Genomic DNA, 20,862 nt, shown 5'->3' on the forward strand with positions numbered 1-20,862 from the left:
GTAAGGGCCTCCCCTTACTCTGGGATTTCTGTGGCTTCTTTCTCCACATCCATAGTCCATCCTGGATGTAAGGGTTAGAGTTCACCACCCTCAGGGCGACCTTAGAACAGTTACCGTGTCATATACGGGAATAATAGACTACATAACATTAAACCAGGAACAGGCAGAATACCAGCTTGATGAGCTATGCTTGGCCCCTATCCCTCGTGCCTATGAAAGTGATATTCTGTAAGAGTTTCTGTGTTGTCAGCGTATGATCTGTAATAGCAAACTGGCGAGTCCATGTCCCCTCTGTCCCCCCCCCCCAAAAAATAGAGGTAAAACCAGTGGGGGGATGGGGGAAGGGGGTGAGTGGCAATGAGATGATACCAAGAGCAGAGTTTCCATTACCGCCGTCACTGACAGAAAAAAGCTAGGTCGTGGGCAGGGGATCACCAATCTTGTCATGCAGTAGCTGCCCACATTTAGCATAAAAAGTCAGTGTGGTAGGAACACGCATCTTCCCAGAGCTCAGCTGCCACCTTGTGTGCAAGAGTTATCTTAGTGTTTGGACCAGAGCTGGGAGTGATACAGAGATGACAAGGGTTCTTTGGAGGTAATCGCCTACCTCTGCTTAGTTCCGATTCAAGGATCCTTAGTAAGTGGCATGGATCTTATATGCTCTGTGCCCTAATCCCAATCATTTCTCAAGTTGCCCATGTCATAAGATGATCTTGACCAGATTTAGCTGGTTACAATTGAGTCTAAAAATAATTATATGCCAATAGATGCTGCCCAGTCTCCTCAGACATCTCCTGACCATTTCTTCTTAAAGGAAAAAGTTCACCTTTAAAAAAATATATATATTTGCATTATTTTGCAGGTAAAAAATTCAAATTTTTTTTTACATATACAGCAGCCTACAAAAGGAAGTCCCTGTCCCATCAGGATAAGAGGACTTTGAAACATGGATGGATCAAGCCTCTCAAGCATTAGAGGAATAGGATATCCCGAGGCGCTAAAGGAACATAGAATCAATGAGAGTCTGAGGGCACTAGCTGCAGAGGCAATTCGCAACTTAAAGTTGGGAAAACAGAACTGTATAACCTCATACAACATTGAGGCATTATAGGCTATGTTTGGGATATTCGAGAAACTTTCTGACCTAATGTACAAGTTTGAACACATTTATCAGTACAGAGGATAGAAGTTGTCCAACTAAATAGTCTGGACAAGATTCTACACCAGATCATCCAGGAGAAAGGGATAGAGCCACGAGACACTGACAGAGTTCAGCTCGTCAAATCTTACAGGGAGCCCATTCAAACCATCCTATTGTATTAATGTTTCTCCTGAAGGGCTCCAAAAATGCTTCTACCTTTCCAGAGTTGATGAGGGTAGTCAGGGAGGAAAGGGCTCTGACGGAAGAGAAAAAACACCAGGACAAAGTAAATGCTCAAAGAGGAAGTCCTCCTACGCTTTGCTCCGGCAGGAGAGTATTTCTTGGAGGATGACGACAAGTCAGTGCATAAGCCAGGTGTTGGGCTGCTGGGAAAGACCCCTCACCAAGCGCCTTCTGATCTGACATTGCAAAATCACCTGGCTCAGGTGAGGCAAACTGATCTGGAGACGTACAAGACAGCCAGCACTGTGGAGGTTAACTCAGAAGTAGCTACACTGAAGGTGGCAGTGTCCCAATTGAAGGAAATTGAAACTCTGCTGTCAGAGAGGATCAGTGAGCAATTTGGGAAGATAAGGCAAGCTACTCCTCCCGAGCGTTCGGCAGATTTGGTGATCTTGGTGATTTGCTACAATTGTGGAGGTGTAGGCCAATACTAACTTGAATGCCCAAGTCTTCCAAAAGGGGAATAGCACTGGCAGAGAGGAGACAGGGAAATTCCCCGGAGTTGGCCAGATGCTTGACTAACTCAGCCAGTGTCAGATCATGGTATGATACAAGAGAGCTGGATAGGCCTGTGCTCTTAAGTAGGACCTCATCTGACACCCCAAAGAGACAACAGGGAATGCCTGTTTCTGTACACGCTGATCAGGAGAGAGACATCCATCAGTCTCCAAAACATTGTCAGAAAACCCTGCTTTGAGCACTGCGGAAGAATGAAACAAGTTATGTTGACTAGACCTGCCTCGTCAATCAAAACTACTGGAATCCCTGGCAAGTTTATTTCCCTGTGCTAGTGGAAGTGGTTTATATAATAGCTCTCCTTGACTCAGCCGGTTAAATTACATTTTTTATCCAACTGTTGGTCAGCAAGTCTCACGTACCTATGCTTGATGTCCCACCACTGCGCTCATGCAAAAACACTCTACTAGAGCTGCTTGAAATAGTGATAAAGTGTAAACATATTTTAATGAAAAAATAGTGGCGCTAATGTCACAATATTACCGTGAAACAAATATTAAAGCAATTTAAGTGACACCATGTGATAGTGTATTCTTTCTGTCTTCAAATTAGCACAGATACATTAATTCAAGTTACTTTGTTGATTTGTGGAAATATGCCGGAATCTCCTTAATTCAAAGATCCTTGCTTATTTGCATTATTATAATACTGTTTAATATTTCAGTATAAACATTCTGATAGTGTGTTGAGTGTAATGTTCTGCAATCAAGGCCGGGACAAGGCGTAAAATAGAGAAAAGGAAAATGGTAGCACACCACAGTGAAGTCAAAATCTTGAAGGTTCTTTATTATTGCCAAGACAGAAAGATACACAGGAACATGGTTGACGCGTTTCACACGAATCACTCGTGCTTCCTCTTAACAAAGATATAACCCAGACTTCAGCTATTTATGTGTGCAGCCAATAGGAAGTGCACCCACAATTGCCAAGGCAATTAACTGGGCAGTGCATAACAAATGGACACAAGTGATTAAAATCATTAACATATAAACTAGCAATAATGAAACAAAAAAAAAAAAAGAAAGAAAAAAATGAGAAAGAAAAAGGAAAACTATTACCAATGGTAAATGTAAGAGTGAATAATCAAAAAATATATATAAATCATAAACTTCTACAATACATGTACTCAACTCCATGTGATAGACTGCCATACAATGGTGCATATGGGCGAACTGTCACAAAGGGAGACAAAAAAACAAAAAAACTCCCACAAAACAAAAAAAAAAACTTGTGTAACCCATATCAATACAAGTGATTCATGTGAAACGCATCAACCATGGTCCTGTGTATCTGTTTGGCTTGACAACAATAAAGAACCTTCAAGATTTTGACTTCACTGTGGTGTGCTACCATTTTCCTTTTCTCTATTGCTTTCTTTGGTGGCAAGCCAGGGTGAGCACCTGCAGCAGTCAATCACCTACTGATTGCCTGAGCGGTGTATACTTTGTGGTGGGACAAGGGGTGGGCAGAAGGGGAAGATGCCCTGTGCACTGTGGTATAATATGAGGTGAAAGGGTGCCACAAGGAGATTGGGAGGAGGGGATTTGTGTTGGAAGGGGGAATTTGGGGGCGGCAATTGGTATTTGTTCTAGAAGGGGGAATTTGGAGGGGGGGTGGGTGCTAAGAGTGATGATTTTGTGGAATTTGTGTTGGATGTGGGGATTGAGGAAGGAAGAGGATCAGTGCTAGGAGGGGGGATTTGGGGGGATTATTTGTGCTGGGAGGGGAGGATTTGAAGTAGAGGGAGAAGATGTGTACTAGGAGGGGACATTTGAGGGGTGGAGGATTTGTGCTAGGAGGGGTGATTTTTTTCGGAGGGGCATTTGAGCTAAGGGGGATTTGGTGAATGGGGGAGGGGGCAAATATTTGTGCTGAGAAGGGGTTTTTCAGCAGGGGGGCAGATTTGTAGTGGGAGGAGGGGGATTTTTGTTTGGGTAAGCATGCAGATTAGTGCTCAGTGTTTTTGTGGGGTGATTATTGCTGACACAAAATGCTCATACATCTTGGGGGGGGAGGTGCAGTTTGGCATGTTCGCCATGGGCTCTAGATAACCTGGTCCTGGCACTGCCTGCAATGTTCTGTACAATGAAGTGGAGTGTACTGACTGCCTTTCCTGGCACACTGATGGAATGGGTTTATAGTTGCACTAGTATGTGACTCTAAGTACTGAAGACACTTGATCAGCAGTTAGACCAGGCAAATAGTATTTTTTGGGAAGAGAGTTATGTAACAGCAAAATATGAAGTCACCAGCACTGCAAACAAGTGTGTTTCACATGTTTATTGTGAAGACAGAGTGACAAAAACATACAGAATACCAAAGTTTCAGAGCCTCCCATGTCCCATCCTCAAGGTAACACGGTGACCCCGCAAGGCCCTGAAACATTGTAATTCTTTGATTTATGTCACCACATCATCACAAAAAAAAATGTGATATGCATTTATTTGGAGTGTCGGTGACTTTGTATCTTTCAGTTTGGTTGTGGCATGGTGCAGTCATTTTGAACACCCACCAATCATTTAAAGGTCAAGCACAGCAAGGAGTGCAGCTTCTAATTTGGATTATACTCAGTAATGACAACACTATATTTTTCTCAGTAGAAGAATTTTAATCAAGTTTGCATTGTTTTCCGCATTGTGAGATTCCCCAGTGGTGGTCCTGTGATGTCGGCTTCATATTCGGTGTTTTCAGGTGGAAGTCATTACCTCCTGATGGATGAGATCTCCCGGACCCTCCAAAACAATGGGCATGAAGTGAGAATGTTCCTGCAGTACTCAAACCAAATGCCTCCAGGTGATTGTACAATAAAATTAACAAGATCTCTGATGATATTTACAGATGAAGTTGGATATATGTTTAGCGTTGTGCAAACTAGATGTTAAAAGTTTTATATAACATCCAACTTTAGCCAAAACTTTTTAATTTAGTTTTCTGTAGAATGTGGAAGGTTTTTAACCTCTTTCAATATTTGATTGCTGTCTATACTAATTGTAGAACTGGATGTTGGCAGCACAGTTAGGGTTGCCGCCTCATCCCTTTAAAACTGAACACATATTAACTACACAGGTTCTGTGGCTGATTAAGGTGGTAAGTAAACTAACTTGGTGCCTTATCTGAATTAATTTAGCATCAGAACCTGTGTAATTCATACGTGTTCGGGTTTAAAGGGATGAGGTGGCAACCCTAAGCACAGTGGAACTGCATGCCGCAGTTTTATGTTTATCTGAATAATGTGTGTTCTCGTACCCCTGTGGTCACTGAACAGACACCTCGGCAGGCCTCAGACCAGAAGGTAGTGTAGTGCAACTATAAACACATACAAATAAAACAAGTCCAAATATAACAAAATTCCACCGTTGTGCAACTTTCAGTGAGTGTTCATACATTTCCAGTGACTTTAGTGACCACCACCTCCAAGCTGGAATGCCTGCTCACCTCCAAAAGTTGACCACACTACAGAGTCACAACACCTGTGATTATATCTCTCAGGATTCCTTGGGAAAACAACTCCTCCTCCTGGTGTTCCTGGACAAGACAGACATCCTCCCGGGTTCTCACTATGTAGACCCCCACTGCAGAGTCACACACGCTTAGTCTAACATCTCTCAGGATTTTTCCGGAACAATGAATCCTCATCACAGTGCTCCTAGACAGCTCAGACCTCCTCCTGGGACCTCATTCAGTCATGTGTGGCCAAATAAAACAAAGGCAAACCATATGCTCTCTGCTAATAACTTTTATTAGAGCTGTAACTGGGATAAAATACTCACAAATGTGAAAAACATGCAGGCATCTGTCCAATTCTCCAACAGTGCCTCCATAACTGGCCACCACTTACTCAAACTAGTCTGAAGATTATTATATGAGTGGTATTGGCCTACAGAAACCACCATGAAATTAGTTGCAATGCCACGGTACACACTACTAAAAACTGTGCTCTGTTTTTGATGTTCAGGTTACAAGCAGCCAACAAGTCCATATCCAGTGACCACTTTTTCCTTAGATGAGAAATTTCTTCAAGAATTTATGGATACACTTCTAAAAATCCAGAAGGCATTTCTACAGGGCAGGTATAGTAAATGCGATAGTGAAAGACCCCTGCTCTTTACGTGCCACAATATATGTTCACTGTGAATTGCTGTTTCAATTTGCCTCTTAGTATTCTGACCCAACTCCCCAAAATCCCCCCCACCCCCAATAATCTAGTTTTTCTGTCTGTTGGTAATTCCATCTTTCTTGCATTATATTCCATTAACCATTCCATCCACATGTGTGTTGCTGGAGTGGTTAATATTATAATCCACTATCTCAATATTCACTGTTTTTAAAATCTGCACAATTTTGGGTTAAACCTCAACTTAAAAGATCTTCAAGGTGTCATCCTGTTTAGTTAACTGTCTGCCTACACTTCTGAGATTGTAAATTAGACATCAATCTTTCTTCCATTTGATCCTGTGGTGGTGCTCTTCATACTCCTTCACGGTGGATGGACTTTTGCTTTTACACGTGGTACGAAGACTTTATAATTTGAATTTCTATTTGAGTGCGTGGACCATTTTGTATCTTTCTCTGCTTTCGTCACCTGCATAATGAGCTCCTGATAATTTGGGTGACATCTAAGGTATGCATATAAGGTCTTGGTGGTCCTTGTAGAAATCTGCATGTGGACATACATGTAATACCAATGACAGGTTAACTCCACCTATAGACTGTATAATACTGTACCAACTATATAAATGTTGTCTTGGTGGTCCCTATTGAAGTGCATATGTGGACACCTCTTTCTCTAACAGAACACAGGCTAAATCCACCTTGAGACTCTCCATATTTGTAGTGTTCAAGTTTTTTGAATAACAGCATTACAGCATCTATAGATTGAGTATGTCACCTCAATGTGCTGGTTCCTACCTTTGGTTGTGTCACATTCTCAACAATACAAGAAGTCTTTAATGAGCCCTCCTGAAACGCAACCTGGATGATGCATTATCATAATATTCCCATAATTGTCTAATTTTCCTTTCAGAAGTGAAATGTGGACCGTCCTGACATTAATGAACAAAATGTCCTACCAGTGCAACTTGACATTACACCAGTCAGAAATCATGAACTTCTTGAAGGAGGAACATTATGACATTGCAGTTGTAGATGCATTTGACCCCTGCACAATGTTGGTCTGTGAGAAGCTGGGACTCCCATTTGTTGCTTTCTTCCCTACGTTTATGGCCAATGCTTACCGTGTAGGAATCCCGAGTCCTTTGTCCTACATTCCATTGTTCCAGACACAGCTCACCGACCAGATGGATTTCTTTGGACGTTTAAAGAACATGTTGGTGTTTTTGGCTTCATTAGTATTCCAGACAAAGATGGACTCACTTTTTGATGGTGTCATCGAAGAACATTTTCCTGCTGAATCTAGACCAACTATAGCCAATCTTCATTTGAAAGCTGAGCTCTGGCTGTACAATGTAGACTTCACTCTTGAGTTTCCTCGTCCACTTCTGCCTCACGTTCAGTACATTGGGGGATTATTGGCCAAACCTGTAAAACCATTATCACAAGTGAGTATGACTGAATGACCTTTGTTTTAATAAAACAAACTAAAAGGAAATTAAAGTCCAACTCAAGCCAACTCTTTTATTTTTTTATTAGTTTGGAGACAGTGATCCACCACTAGGATTAGAAATAAAGGGAACAGAAAGGCAGACAGCAAAAAACCTTGGGAGAGGTTCTAGCATTTCTTCATTTTACTAGAAAAAAAGGTTTTTTTATTTTCTTCAAACTCTAAAGCCCATCTCGATCCAGCAATGTGCGTGAGAGCCTCAGCTCTCCCAGGTCTCTCTCTTCTCATTGGCTCACACAGCAGCAGGAGCCATTGGAACCTGCTGCAGTCAATCACAGCCAGTGATCCAATGAGTAGAATGTGGGGGGGCAGGGATGAGCTGAATTTCATTCACAGGAGCGAGGCTCGGGAGCGGACTTAACTACCTCTTTAAGGATTGCAGAGGTGGCTTTTGACACTGATTCTATACCCCCTGCAGAAGTTCTATACCCCCTGCAGAAATTCCAATCAAGAACAGCTGAAGTCAAATGCATAGGAGGTGACTTCACAACTGTTGTTACTAATCACAGATCACCCTTTGAAAGCAGAGAATTTGTTTAGCTATATGACAGTGTAAATGTATTGGTGCAGTTAATCCTTTGTGCAAAAACCTGCTATCTAACATCTGTCTTTTCTTTCTTTTTTTTTACATTCAAAAGTTTTTATTGAGTATTAAAACAATGTGGTACAGAGCACAGATAGCTGACACTTTCTTAAGAAATTACCTCTATGAGTACAACTTAATAACACATGCCACAAAAAGAAATGAGAGGAGAGAAGCTACTAAAAACAAACTGACATTTTGTTAAATGGCACAGGCAAAGAAAATCCATAAATAGGAATTCACGTAGGATTAGTTACCCTATCTACCCCAGTGGGGGCCATTTCTTACGTTTCTGACCTTGCTGCCATGCCCAGATAGGTGCGTAACAATTTACACTATGGTAACTTTCAAAGGCAACGTTTTTTCATTTCTAAATGGAGCATTCAGAAATTCAGCTTAATGTTTTTATATATCATTAAGCAACAGTAAAATAAACTGGATTAAAAGTGGAAAAATACTTAGGTCCAATCCAATGTTTGCAAGGGTCACCAGCACTTACAAAAAATGGTTCTCAGCATCTTTGGTAGTTTCAATGTCAAGTGAGTGCTGGGGACTGCAAATGCAATTATCGTTCCTAGTCCCTGAAGAGTGCATTACAGAATTAATATGCCTAATTGAAAGGGTTTAAAGCCAGCCATAGATTGTTTGAATCTTAGCCAGTTCAGCAGGAACCAGTGGAGATTAAACCATGTATGGGCAAGCTGATTGCAGATCAATCAGCTTGGGTACAACCAGTCTGTCCAATTTTTCATGCAATTATTATTATTAATATATTATTATATTATATTATTATAATAATATTATTATTATAATATTATTATAGCAGCTATTGCCGCTAGCAATAATCACTGTGTGTTTTCCCGGCTTGGGACGGCTCCCCCCACCGGGGGAACACAATAGCTATAGGGATTCTTCCATCATCACCTATGGCTGAAGAAATTGAAATAAAACCATCTATGGCTGGGTTTAGGGGTGGGGTGTTGAAGGTATTCTGGATTGCTTTATTATGCTCCAACGGACACACACTTAACACCAACTACTCTAAATACATTTATATACCTATATGACAAGGTTCATAATCTGAAAACCAACATATTATTTAACAGAATGAAATTGCAATTCATTAGACATACTGTATATAATATAAATTGGTCTTTGCAGGATCCTCCATAACCATCTGTATAAAATACTACACTGTTATACCTTTCAAGTATGTTAATAGGCCTCAAGCCGACAGGCTGGTTCAGAGACAACCACTTACCGCAGTGCACCCATTACCAATTTCCGGCTAAACCTCCGTTAGCTGGAATACCACCATCAGGACTCATACCACCAACAGGTCCTGAACTCTTCCTTCCAAAATATCTTCCTTCACCCGCAAAGACCAACACCTGCCACTGCCACAAAATCCAAATCGCCACTGCCCTGTTAGAAAAAACGAAACACACAACACAACAGACATGCACAACAAAAAACACGAAAAAAAGGGAGGGTGGGCGGGAACTTTCCCTCATGCTCTGGTTAACAGGGGGGAGGGAACTGCTTCTTTTATTAACTCCTGCCCCCTCCCACTCAGAATTCACCAATCTTCCTACCCATACTATCCCTGTACCCTGTTTCCTATGTCATGTCAGCCCTTCACCTATTTATTTCATTTGTTTTCTTTCATTTTAAAATATAAATGAGAGGCAAAACATTTATGTATAGATTTAAAAACATTATAAATAACTTCTTTTCACTTTTTTTTATATGTGACCATATTCCTTCTGTTCTTAGCTGCATAAGAGCTAGGGAAGGAGAAACAGCAGTACACTGAATTTCCCAGTAAAAGGGTGTGTTAGGACAAGTCTGATCATTGGAGGAGAGCATAGCTAGAGAACTGACCAAGGCTGTGCCCCCCTGCTTGGCGTGGTCAATTTTGTGGTCAGGAAAGCAGATGGACTGGCAAGAACACCAGGGTTTTTACACAAAGGAAGCAATACAAAGAGAGCAAGATGTGTTTTCATACAAGTACATAGTACAGCAGGCACATATCAGGAACATGAAATGTTGGGTTTACATACTCATGTGTTTTACTAGCCTGTAGGACTTTGTAATATAGGCGTGTTTAGTGTCTGCTGGAATAATATCTTATTCATTTAATGTGTCAAGGATTCATGGATAAAAATCAGACAGACATTTTCTTACTGCCAAATGAAATGTATTTTCATTATATTCAGGAACTGGAAGACTTTATATCCGAGTCCGGAGATACTGGATTCATTGTGGTGACTTTGGGATCGATGTTGTCCTCACTCCCTCTAGTGGAATTCCTCAAGGAGATGAACGGTGGATTTGCTAAGATTCAGCAGAAGGTGATCTGGAGGTATCAGAAGTCAAGTTGGCCACAAGAGGTGGAAATTTCTCCCAATGTGAAAATTATGGACTGGGTGCCACAGAATGATTTACTGGGTAAAAAGTGTACTATTATTTAAAGCAGAAGTTACAGTATATATGGATACATTAAGACATCAATTAAACATGCTAATGGTCTGAACAATTTCATAAAAGAATCTATAGGAGCCTTTCTCAACCTTTTTGCCATGGAAGAACTACTGATATAATATTCAAGTGTCAGGGAGTGCAAGTTTGTAGATATAATAAAAACAAAAGAATAAGAAATATGGTGTATTTAGCATATTTGACACACAGAGTGGATAATTTTTTTAACACTCCCTTGCAGCACTCAAGAAAATTATTTTCAATAATAATAATTTAAATTAATATTAATGATTGGCAGTGACAATTGTAGTGCATCCCCAACGTCAGTGATCAGTGAGGAAATTACATTTGTGGTCGGCAGGAAAATTGATTCTTTACATCCGTGGTTAAAGTGATTATAAAGGCTCGTTTTTTATTTTTATTTATTTATTTATTTATTTTTTAAAAATAACAAACATATCATACTTACCTCCTCTGTGCAGCTTGCTTTGCACAGTGTGGCCCTGATTGTCCATTTCTGTGGTCCCCCGGCGGCTCCTCCCCATCAGATAACCCCCTAGGAGAAGTGCTCTACAAGGGGGTTACTTAGCAGGTGCGCTACCGGGTCCAGTATTTGCGTCCATAGTCACGAATGCTGGACTCGCCCCCCCCCCCCGGCACCCGCGTCATTGGATTTGATTGACAGCAGCGGGAGCCAATGGCTGCACTGCTAGCAATCTATCCAATCAAGAGCCGGGACCCTGTGGAGAGAGGGTCAGTGCATCCTCGCCGAGGGAAATACGGGGCTCAGGTAAGTAAAACAGGGGGGCTAGGGGGCCAGTCACTGCCAGGTGTTTTTTCACCTTAATGCATAGGATGCATTAAGGTGAAAAAACATGAGGGTTTACAACCACTTTAATAGTGGAAGGGCCCCGATACAGGCAAGTAAATATATCATTGGGATTTGAAGTATGAGAGGAAAGGTTGTGCTGGCTCAGAGCTAATGGCTCTGCCTAGTGACATTGGTGCCACAACTATGCAGGCACCATCAGACAGGAGATCAGACCACCACTCCTCAGTGTTCAAGGAACATTAGGGTTTCATGGAACCTTTCATAAAGGCTGATCTATAGCATTTATGCTGACTGAACAACATTACAATCAATCTTTAACAGGCATTGCTGTGATTTAGGTCTGGTTGTCTAGTTAGTAATATCAGTGGCTCTTTGTGGTCATGAACTTTTAAATTCATTACATGTATCTCCTCCTCCCTCCTCCCTCCTCCCTCCTTCCTCCTTCCTCCTTCCTCCTTCTTCCTTCTTCCTCCTTCTTCTTCTTCCTTCTTCATTCTTCCTTCTTCTTCTTCTTCCTTCTTCTTCTTCCTTATCCCCCCACCTTATCCCCCCACCTTATCCATCTCCACTTAAACTGGCCTTAGATGGATAGACATTCATCTGGTGCAGTAGGGACCACTTGAATTTTGATCAGTGTGTGCCTGTCACTGCTCAACAAATTTGATCATGTAATCAAATTCTGTTGAAGGCGAATGTTGGAATACCAATATGCTGCGGCCACTAATCAGTGTGACCCTTCCCCATCCCACTCCTTCCCCCTTCTCTCCTCCCTCACCTTACCCTCTCTCCTACTCCTCTCTTTCCCACCCCACTTCTCTTCTCCCCAATGCGCCTTTCCTCTCCCCAACACTTATCGTTGCCACTCCTCTCTTAGAATGATTTTTGTTTTGTTTTGCCTTTACCAATTTCAGGGCACCCGAAACTGCGTCTTTTTGTGACACATGGAGGAATGAACGGTTTGATGGAAGCTGTGTATCATGGTGTTCCTGTTCTTGGGATTCCCCTGTTTGGGGATCAGATAGAAAACATGGTCAGAGTTAAAGCCAAACAAATGGGAACTTTTATTCTACCTGACCAACTTAAGACTGACAACTTTGCAAGCACCATTCGACACATCATTGAAAATAAATGGTAATTGTTGGCAATGTAATATCTGTGTGGTTTGCACTGATCAAAATACATCTGATATCTGTGAGGTTAGACATCAGATAACTGTAACAGACATAGAATGTATTGTGGACAGCTGAAGCAGGGCAGCTGGTTGGAACTTAACCCGGAAGCTAGTGGAGATCACTGGAGTAGCATATCCACTACAGTGATTTCCAGCTTCTAGAGGGATCCCACAGGTATGGTATATACAGTATCTCACAAAAGTGAGTACACCCCTCACTTTTTTGTAAATATTTTATTATATCTTTTCATGTGACAACACTGAAGAAATTACACTTTGTAAAGTAAAGTAGTAAGTGTACAGCTTGTATAACAGTGTAAATTTGCTGTCCCCTCAAAATAACTCAACACACAGCCATTACTGTCTAACATGCTGGCAACAAAAGTGAGTACACCCCTAAGTGAAAATGTCCAAATTGGGCCCAAAGTGTCAATATTTTGTGTGGCCACCATTATTTTTCAGCACTGCCTTAACCCTATTGAGCATGGAGTTCACCAGAGCTTCACAGGTTGCCACTATCACTATAGTCCTCTTCCACTCCTCCATGACGACATCACTGTGCTGGTGGATGTTGGAGACCTTGTGCTCCTCCACCTTCCGTTTGAGGATGCACCACAGATGCTCAATAGGGTTTAGGTCTGGAGACATGATTGGCCAGTCCATCACCTTTACCCTGAGCTTCTTTAGCAAGGCAGTGGTCATCTTGAAGGTGTGTTTGGGGTTGTTATCATGCTGGAATACTACCCTGCGGCCCAGTCTCCAAAGAGAGAGGATCATGCTCTGCTTCAGTATGTCACAGTACATGTTGGCATTCATGGTTCCCTCAATGAACTGTAGCTCCTCAGTGCCGGCAGCACTCATGCAGCCCCAGACCATGACAACCCCACCACCATGCTTGACTGTAGGCAAGACACACTTGTCTTTGTACTCCTCACCTGGTGGCCACCACACATGCTTGACACCATCTGAACCAAATAAGTTTATCTTGGTCTCATCAGACCACAGGACATGGTTCTAGTAATGCATGTCCTTAGTCTGCTTGTCTTCAGCAAAATGTTTGCGGGCTTTCTGCTGGCAGCACTTATACGTCCATTTCCCAAAGACAACCTCTGGATATGACACTGAGCACGTGCACTCTACTTCTTTGGTCGACCATGGTGAGGCTTGTTCTGAGTGGAACCTGTCCTGTTAAACCGCTGTATGGTCTTGGCCACTGTGCTGCTGCTCAGTTTCAGGGTCTTGGCAATCTTCTTATAGCGTAGGCCATCTTTATGTAGAGCAACAATTCTTTTTTTCAGATCTTCAGACGGAGGATACCATGATGAGCTTCCAGTGACCAGTATGTGAGAGTGAGAGCAATAACACCAAATTTAACACACCTGCTCCCCATTCACACCTGAGACCTTGTAACACTAACGAGTCACATGACACCGGGGAGGGAAAATGGCTAATTGGGCCCAATTTGGACAATTCCACTTTACTCACTTTTGTTGCCAGGGGTTTAGACATTAATGGCTGTATGTTGAGTTATTTTGAGGGGACAGAAAATTTACACTGTTATACAAGCTGTACACTCAATACTTTACATTATAGCAAAGTGTCATTTCTTCAGTGTTGTTACATGAAAAGGTATAATAAAATATTAACAAAAATGTGAGGGGTGTGCTTTTGTTAGCTACTGTAAATACAAGAAAAAAAACTGCCATATCCGGAGATCACCTTAAAGCATAGTACACATGGGCCAAATATCAGGCTGCATCGGCTGGTTCAATAAAAAAAAGTCTGACATTCGGCCCGTGTGTATGACAGCCGGTCCAACAGAAGCTGGCATCCGATCAGCGCTCTCAGCCAATGGCTGAACAGGGTGCTCTTGTGGGGGGTGTTCCCCAGTCAGAACACAAAAGCTCGGTGGGGGAAATTGCTGTACCAACATCGCATTGTTAGTACGGCAGCTCCTCCCAAGCTCTGCAGTTTTTTTTTCATTCAGTCCCCTGGGTTGAACGAAAAAAACTGTGTGTACCAAGCTTTACAATTCTGTTATAAAATCACATTAGACAACAAGTTGTAAAAGCATTGTACTTGACCCTGATTGTATTATGTTTTATGTTTACAGTTACAAGACATCAGCAATGAAGCTACAAGCTATTAGGAGGTCACAGCCCTTTCCTCCAGACCAGCAATTACTGAGATGGGTGGATCACATCATCCAATCGGGTGGAGGCGGTCATCTTCATCCCTATTCTTACAAACTGCCCTGGTATCAGTATTGGCTGCTGGATGTTATTCTGTTCCTCTTTGTCATTCTCACTGTGGCCATCTACCTCATTGTGACATTATTCAGGGCTCTCATTAGGAAATGTTGTTCTCCTGGAAAACTAAAGAGGAACTAAAGAAACTTGGTATTGTATCAGAAATGAAGATGATTTCATTGTGCTCAAAACCTGGATACCTCAAGTGTCAGTGAAAGTTTGCAGCCGCTGATCAATAATCTCAGGGACATTGCTGTGATCCAAAGACTCATGATAGCCATACATGGTACAATACAATTGCATGATTGACATTCGATTCAACAAAACTTTCAAAGATTGAATGGTCAAGCAACGAGCGACAGTTGTGGTTTTAATCAACCCAAGTCAGTAGGTTGTGGCAGGGAAAAAAACATCACGCAGGGTTGATTTATGGCTTTTAATATGTGTCCTTGTGAATCACTTGTGATCAATCTATATGTAAGGTTGTAAAAAAAAAAAAACCACCATTGATTGACCCCGTACAATTGTTTTTTTTCTTCCACAACCTTCACAGGTCGATCAAAATCATCGTTATCAGTTTTATTGTACTGTGTATAGCCACCATTAGATTTTAAAGCAGCTTTATGCATATCATCCCTTCACCTGCCTCCTGTGGTGGGATCCTTTCAGGCCAGCTTCCTGAGCTCCAGCCCAAGGTAAAACTCCCCGGTAAGGGGTCCCTCAAGGGCCAGCCCTCTCAGCACTGCTTCTTTATCTTCCACCCTTCTTCCTGCTGGCATGACTCATGTCTATTGAAGGGCTTTTTTTGCTCCCTTGCCAGGCCCACTCCTGAGGATTGGCTAAGGCCCCTAAATATTCAAGGTAACCACACATAGCCCCACCCACTATCTTCCAGAACATTCTCTAACATTTTAGAAACATGATTAATGTCTAAACCGCTGGCAACAAAAGTGAGTACACCCCTAAGTGAAAATGTCCAAATTGGGCCCAAAGTGTCAATATTTTGTGTGGCCATCATTATTTTCTAGCACTGCTTTAACCCTCTTGGGCATGGAGTCTACCAGAGCTTCACAGGTTGCCACTGGAGTCCTCTTCCATTCCTCCATTATGACATCATGGAGCTGGTGGATGTTAGAGACCTTGCGCTCCCCCACCTTCTGTTTGAGAATGCCCCACAGATGCTCAATAGTGTTTAGGTCTGGAGACTTGATTGGCCAGTCCATCACCCTTACCCTCAGCTTCTTTAGCAAGCCAGTGGTCGTCTTGGAGGTGTGTTTGGGGTCATTATCATGTTGGAATACTGCCCTGCGGCCCAGATCCCCGAAGAGAGGGGATCATGCTCTGCTTCAGTATGTCACCGTACATGTTGGCATTCATGGTTTCCTCAATGAACTGTAGCTCCTCAGTGCCGGCAGCACTCATGCAGCCCCAGACCATGACACCCCCATCACCATGCTTGACTGTAGGCAAGACACACTTGTCTTTGTACTCCTCACCTGGTTACCACCACACATGCTTGACACCATCTGAACCAAATAGGTTTATCTTGGTCTCATCAGACCACAGGACATGGTTCCAGTAATGCATGTCCTTAGTCTGCTTGTCTTCAGCAAACTGTTTGCGGGCTAACTCATACGTCCATTTCCCAAAGACAACCTCTGGATATGACGCTGAGCACGTGCACTCTACTTCTTTGGTCGACCATGGCGAGGCCAGTTCTGAGTGGAACCTGTCCTGTTAAACCGCTGTATGGTCATGGCCACCGTGCTTTCAGGGTCTTGGCAATCTTCTTATAGCGTAGGCCATCTTTATGTAAAGCAACAATTCTTTTTTTCAGATCCTCAGAGAGTTCTTTGCCATGAGGTGCCATGTTGAACTTCCAGTGACCAGTATGAGAGAGTAAGAGCGATAACACCAAATTTAACACACTGGCTCCCCATTCACACCTGAGACCTTGTAACACTAACGAGTCACATGACACCAGGGAGGGAAAATGGCTAATTGGGTCCAATTTGGACAATTCCACTTTACTCACCTTTTCTTGCCAGGGGTTTAGACATTAATGGCTGTGTGTTGGGTTATTTTGAGGGGACAGCAAATTTACACTGTTATACAAGCTGTACACTCACTGCTTTACATTGTAGCAAAGTGTCATTTCTTCAGTGTTTGTCACATGAAGAGATATAATAAAATATTTACAAAAATGTGAGGGGTGTACTCACTTTTGTGAGAAACTGTATATAATTTCGATGAAGTGGTTTAACTTGTTTTGTTACCCAACAGATGAATATATTTCTTTACAACTCAATATTTTACGCTGTGAAAAACAACATTTCTCTATATAGTTATTCTGAGCAGTGGCGGCTGCTCCTTGATAATTCGGGGGTGGGGGGTGTGGGGACTTGGGCGGGGGGGCTGGATGGCTGAGCCACTGCGGGTGAGCCACCGTGGTGGCTGGTGGGTCGGTTGGTCTTCCCCTGCTTTTCCTCCAACCGTGTGTCTCCTCTCTCCTCCTCCCGCTTGGTCAATAAGATCGCTTCTCCTTTCGGCCAATCGGGAAACGGGTCTCTGGCCGGGAGAAGAATCAGTTTTACAATAGCGAATATTCATTCGCTATTGTCACACAAAGGGTGAATTTCAAGCGCAGTGCTCTGTGCCCCAAGCCCATCCTTTGAAGCCTATTAGAGCCTCTGGTTCTAATCATGTGCTTCAAACCCCCCCACTTATATCCATGCATCTGGCGAATGCATGGATGGGTGGGCGGTGCCCTGCACCCCTAATGGACGGGCCACCACTGACAGGGGCGGCCCATCCATTAAGGGAGCATGGGCACCGTCCCCTCTCTCCAGCCGCCCCCTCTATGACTAATGGATGGATTCATGCATAGCATGAATCTATCCATGGCCGCCACTGCCACCCCCCTATTCAGGCATCCGGCCCCTCCCCCCCCCAGCGGCGGGGGGTGTTTTTTTGAAGCACCTGTTTAGAGTCATAGGCTCCAATAAGCTTCAAAAAGGTGGACTGTGAGTGCAAAGCATTGCGCTCACAGTCCACACAGATGTGTTAGAAAAGCAAATAAATAATTGCTTTTTTAACACTGAGCCGCCTGTGACGGGAGTCACTGTTGGGTGCAGGGTGACCAAGAAAAGAATGAACCTTGAGAATATGATTGGATTACTTCAAATGGGACAGTAATATTCATTAACAATATCTCTCAAGAATATATGTAAAGACTATTCTTGGGTTGTTTGATTCTGAACTCAACATGTTAGTTGAGAGAGCTGATCACATTGGCCTCTAGAACTGGGTAGGAGCCGAACAGTCTACTCCTACTATAGTATGTTGCCTACTAGGCTGAGGAGGGGAGGAGATCACTGTTTGTATTGTTAATTGTAATTAGCTCCTGCTATTGTGTGAAGGTGTCCTGTGTTATGATAATGTTGATTGTGTCTTCTGAGCTAAAAGACGGCAAGTCTGTCCTAAAGGTCATGTCTCTGAGTCACCTAGTCTGGGTAAATGATTTAGTTAGCTCATGTTAATTAGGTTTCTGGTTACAGGTGTATTGTTAGAGTAATATGAGCAGGAGGTAGGAACCTCCTCTTTAACTGTATATAAAGACTTGTAATTTTGGTTCTAATAAAGAGTCTGATTCCTCTTTCACCCTCCGTACAGAGACTCGTCTCGTACTGGGGGGGGGGAGAATTATTGGTATGGGTTTCTTGTTCGGCTGATTTTAGTGTTCGGTAGCTGCCTTTGTGTTTGGAAATGGAATGTCCTAAACGGCTTTAACCCCTTTCATACTCGGGGTGTCGTTACAATTGGTGGCAAGCATCGGGATGATTCCCACAGCCCAGAAGGACAGCTACAAGAGGACACAGGCCAATGGAAAGACTGTATGAATGGCTAAAGGGCTCTGACCTCAAGGACTCACTGGAGAACCCTTGCCGACCGGCCAACAACTGTAAGAAGAGGGTCATTATCGCAGAACTAGTCGAAATGGATAGAGCCAAAAGACCCAACATAACCGAAAGGCCCAGCGTAACAGACAGGACAACCGAAGAGGCAAGTTTTGGTCAGGCTGTTAACATAAGACTGGCACATTATGGCCCTAACCCTACAGCAGAGATCATAGACCGAGTTATAGCGGCTGTGGAAGCAAATTGGCTACAGCAAAGAGGTGCTGCAGCAGCAGGAGTCACAGCAGCACCAACTGAAAGGAGAAAGGTACATTTTGCTTACAAAAATTTAATCGAAACAGAAGGGAAGATTGATGAGCACCTTGCCGATTTTGAACGGCAATGTGCCCTACACCGGGTGCCCACAGAGCAATGGGTTACCATCCAGTCTGGGAAATTGTCCGGCCGGGCCAGTGAAGCATTCAGGACCATCCCAGATGAGGAGATTATGAACTATGGGCTGGTAAAAGAAGCACTTTTGGACAGGTATGCCGTCACACCGGATTCATACCAGAGGCGGTTCCGAGAGACGAGCAAGCAGACTGGAGACTCATATTGTTATATTCTTAATATCTAAATTTTAATTGGCTCTATAAAAAGAATATGCATTCTCTACAATTGTATGAATGGCAGACTTTGAGTTAATGACATCCAGATGACGGCTCATTAACGGAGACTGCAAGTCTGGAACCTGTCAGGATTTTGATGGATATTGTAAATAATATATGTATGGTTTCAAAATATTCCTATGTAACCGATATTCTGTTTGATATATGCATTTTTGTTAAGTGGTATGATGTTTAGTCTGAGTGTCTCAAATATCTTGTTTTATGAAGAGAAGGTTTGTGTAAGTAAAAACAGATGTTAAGAGGTCATATATCTCTCGTAGCCCCCACTTCTAGGAAGGAGGAGAAAGGGGAGTGTATGGGAGGGATCTGTGTTTGGGCGCCAATTTGAAAAGACTGAGTTCATATAATCAGAAGAAAAATAGCTTTCTCTCTCTTGCTACTTCCTGCTCCCAAGCTACACACATCTCCTTTTTCAAGACACGCAGCTCTCTCTTCTATGCCTACAGAATTTCTTCCAGGATACAAGAAGTTAATCGGCCATCTTTAAAAAGCCAAGACAAAGGAAAAACAATTCTTTTCAGATCTTTGAAACAAATGAACTATACTTGAACATTTTTTGCATATATGAAACAACACTAATTCTGAATATGAATGTACTATTTTTGTAAGTATTTTCCAAGTTTATGTGTGTACAATAAAACACACAGTTTCATTTAAGCTGACTCAGACATAATTAAGAAAATTCATCTCACGATCAATCATCATTATTGAAAGCTTTTTATACAATATTAAGCTATTTATTACATTGGCTCAGCCAGCCAGTTTCAATCGTCAGAAGTTTTTTTCCACTTTCTTCTGTTGATCAGAGGGGAAAAGTGATGAACAGGAATTAACTTTGCAATTATTGAAAGAACCTAGAAGAATATTCGATTGAACGGTTGATTATTGTGAAGACCAGAGAATTTTGGATATACAGATGTCTTGACAGACGGTTTAATTTGAGTCCAGCGGAAAACTGAAAAGTTTTATATTCGGTGAGTACCAAAATATGAATTTTATAAATGTAATAGCCGAAGAAAGTAATTTAGAATTTGAAGGTTTAGCCGGTCATATTTCAGACACTGAGTTATGGCAATCAATGTATAATCAATGCCTACAGGCAAATAAAGAAATTGAGAAGAATAGATTTTCATTAGCTAAATCTAAGAGAAAATTAAGTAATGTAATGAAGCTAGTTACGGTTTTCAATGCAATGGTTTTTGATATGCCAGGAAAATAAAGTGTAACAGAAATTGCACAAATACAGGAGAATTTACATATTGAACAATTACTGATTGAGAAAGGTGAATTGGAACATAAAATGAATGCATTATTGGAATAGTTTAAAGAAAAAGAAAGTTGTATTACTTTTTTAACTCTGAAAGAAATTGAACAAGAGGATGTTATAAGTTTGCTTAAAACGCAATTATTGGAAGCTCAGTCTTCTGCACATGCTCAGTGT

The 20,862-nt window shown here is 42.2% G+C and overlaps 1 protein-coding gene across 1 annotated transcript; it reads left to right on the forward strand.

Annotated features, from left to right (window-relative positions):
* Window positions 1-3,833: 3,833 nt before the first annotated feature.
* LOC141146619 (UDP-glucuronosyltransferase 3A1-like) lies at window positions 3,834-17,045 on the forward strand. The gene is made up of 6 exons (XM_073633446.1): window positions 3,834-4,693; window positions 5,856-5,970; window positions 6,924-7,458; window positions 10,323-10,554; window positions 12,328-12,547; window positions 14,701-17,045. Exons 1-6 carry the CDS (start codon window positions 4,564-4,566, stop codon window positions 14,975-14,977), a joined length of 1,509 nt encoding a protein of 502 aa, XP_073489547.1. The 5' UTR covers window positions 3,834-4,563; the 3' UTR covers window positions 14,978-17,045.
* The last annotated feature ends 3,817 nt before the right edge of the window (window positions 17,046-20,862 follow it).

The sequence above is a fragment of the Aquarana catesbeiana genome, linkage group LG01, assembly GCF_042186555.1.
Source record: "Aquarana catesbeiana isolate 2022-GZ linkage group LG01, ASM4218655v1, whole genome shotgun sequence".
NCBI lineage: Eukaryota > Metazoa > Chordata > Amphibia > Anura > Ranidae > Aquarana > Aquarana catesbeiana.